Here is a 1,479-nt window from a genome sequence, read left to right as displayed (position 1 = left end):
TCAGTTGAATTCATTATAGATTTTTATAAGTCTATCTACAACGGTATTAATATTTGGTCTATATTGTGATTCTTGTTTCCACATGTCTTCTATTAAATTATTTATGTCGTCATTATCAATATCAATAGGAAGTCGATTTCCATTTCTAACAAAACCAATAATCTTTGATGGATATTTAAATTGTTTCTCGTTATATGCATTTTTCCATGTTAAACACTCCAAAATGATAATTGCAAATGCAAACACGTCAGAAGCCGTCGTGGGTTTAGAGTCGGTTAATTCCGGTGCCATATAAACTGGTATCCCAGAACCCACTGACGGTTCAAATCCATTATCAACATTTTTCAATAAACAATAAAGATCTTTATAATTGTTAAATACAGTTAACTTTCCATTCACATCGTCTTTAAAATCAAGTGAATTGACAAACACATGAAACGACGACAACTTGCAGTGTACAAATCCAAATTCGTGAAGATACGACAACCCTTTAGCGGTATCCAACATCAATTTTACTTTCATTATAGTGTCGATATCATACGAATTTTTATTTCTCATTAAATCATATAAAGACCCATATTGTGTGAATAAAGGTTCTTCACTGATTTGTTTAGGAAAGAGTACAAAACAATACACCCAAATGATATACGGATTTGGTATATTTGGTCCAATAAAAGAGACTTCTTTTCCAGACTCTTTTATTTGATCAAAATCCTCCAAATTTCCACAGTTGTTGTGATATAAAGAATTGAACGTTTTTAAAGTGGAAGGAAGTTTAATTTGACTCAAATTGGAACACTTGTTGAAACAAAAATCTCCAAGTCTTAAAGTACTTGCTGATAGAGTCACTGCGCACAAACTAGTACATTCGTTGAAACAAAAATTACCAATAGAGACGACACTGTATGGAATTGAAACACTTGTTAGACTGAAACACTTATCGAAAGAGTGATTACCAACAGTAACAACACTTGAGGGTATAATTACATTACTTAGAAAACTACAATTATTAAAACAGTATTCACCTATTGATGTGACACTCGGCGGAATAACAATATTGCGAATTTTTTCACAGTTAGAATAGCAGTTTTCATAAAGTGAAGTGACTATTGCTGCTATTTTTTCTGTGTTTTTTGTGCAATCATATGATCGAAATGGTACGTTTTTGTATTGAATTTTTGGGTTGGTATTTTTGCTTGCTGTTTTCACGTCGACTTCAAACCACACGACAATTTTTTGAAACTTATAGTGTTTGGTTGAGTTTTTAAATAGAAAGGAAAGACCTTTGTTCGAAGTTTGAGTTATTGAAATACCAAAGCTCTCATCTTCTGTGCTCCATAAGTTTAATGTTTCGATGTTAGGAAAATAAGCAATCGTTTTCTTTGTTAATGGAATCGGGTTGTAATTGAACTTTTCCATGTTGTCTTGATATTTTTTGCTCACTAACTCTAAATTAACAAAGTCTTGTATGTCTGAAAA

The 1,479-nt window shown here is 31.8% G+C and overlaps 1 protein-coding gene across 1 annotated transcript; it reads right to left on the bottom strand.

The window, feature by feature from the left end:
* On the bottom strand, positions 1-1,479 carry EIN_208490 (Ephrin type-A receptor 4A, putative; the record flags this gene model as incomplete). The annotated part of the gene is made up of 1 exon (XM_004261220.1): positions 1-1,479. A coding segment is annotated over one exon (1,479 nt), but the record flags the coding sequence as incomplete, so codon positions are not given.

The sequence above is a fragment of the Entamoeba invadens genome (genome assembly GCF_000330505.1).
Source record: "Entamoeba invadens IP1 unplaced genomic scaffold scaff_1105074725209, whole genome shotgun sequence".
In the NCBI taxonomy this organism is placed as follows: Eukaryota; Evosea; order Mastigamoebida; family Endamoebidae; genus Entamoeba; species Entamoeba invadens.
The sequence above is the reverse complement of the archived record's forward strand: the minus strand, read 5'-3'. Positions and strand labels throughout refer to the sequence as shown.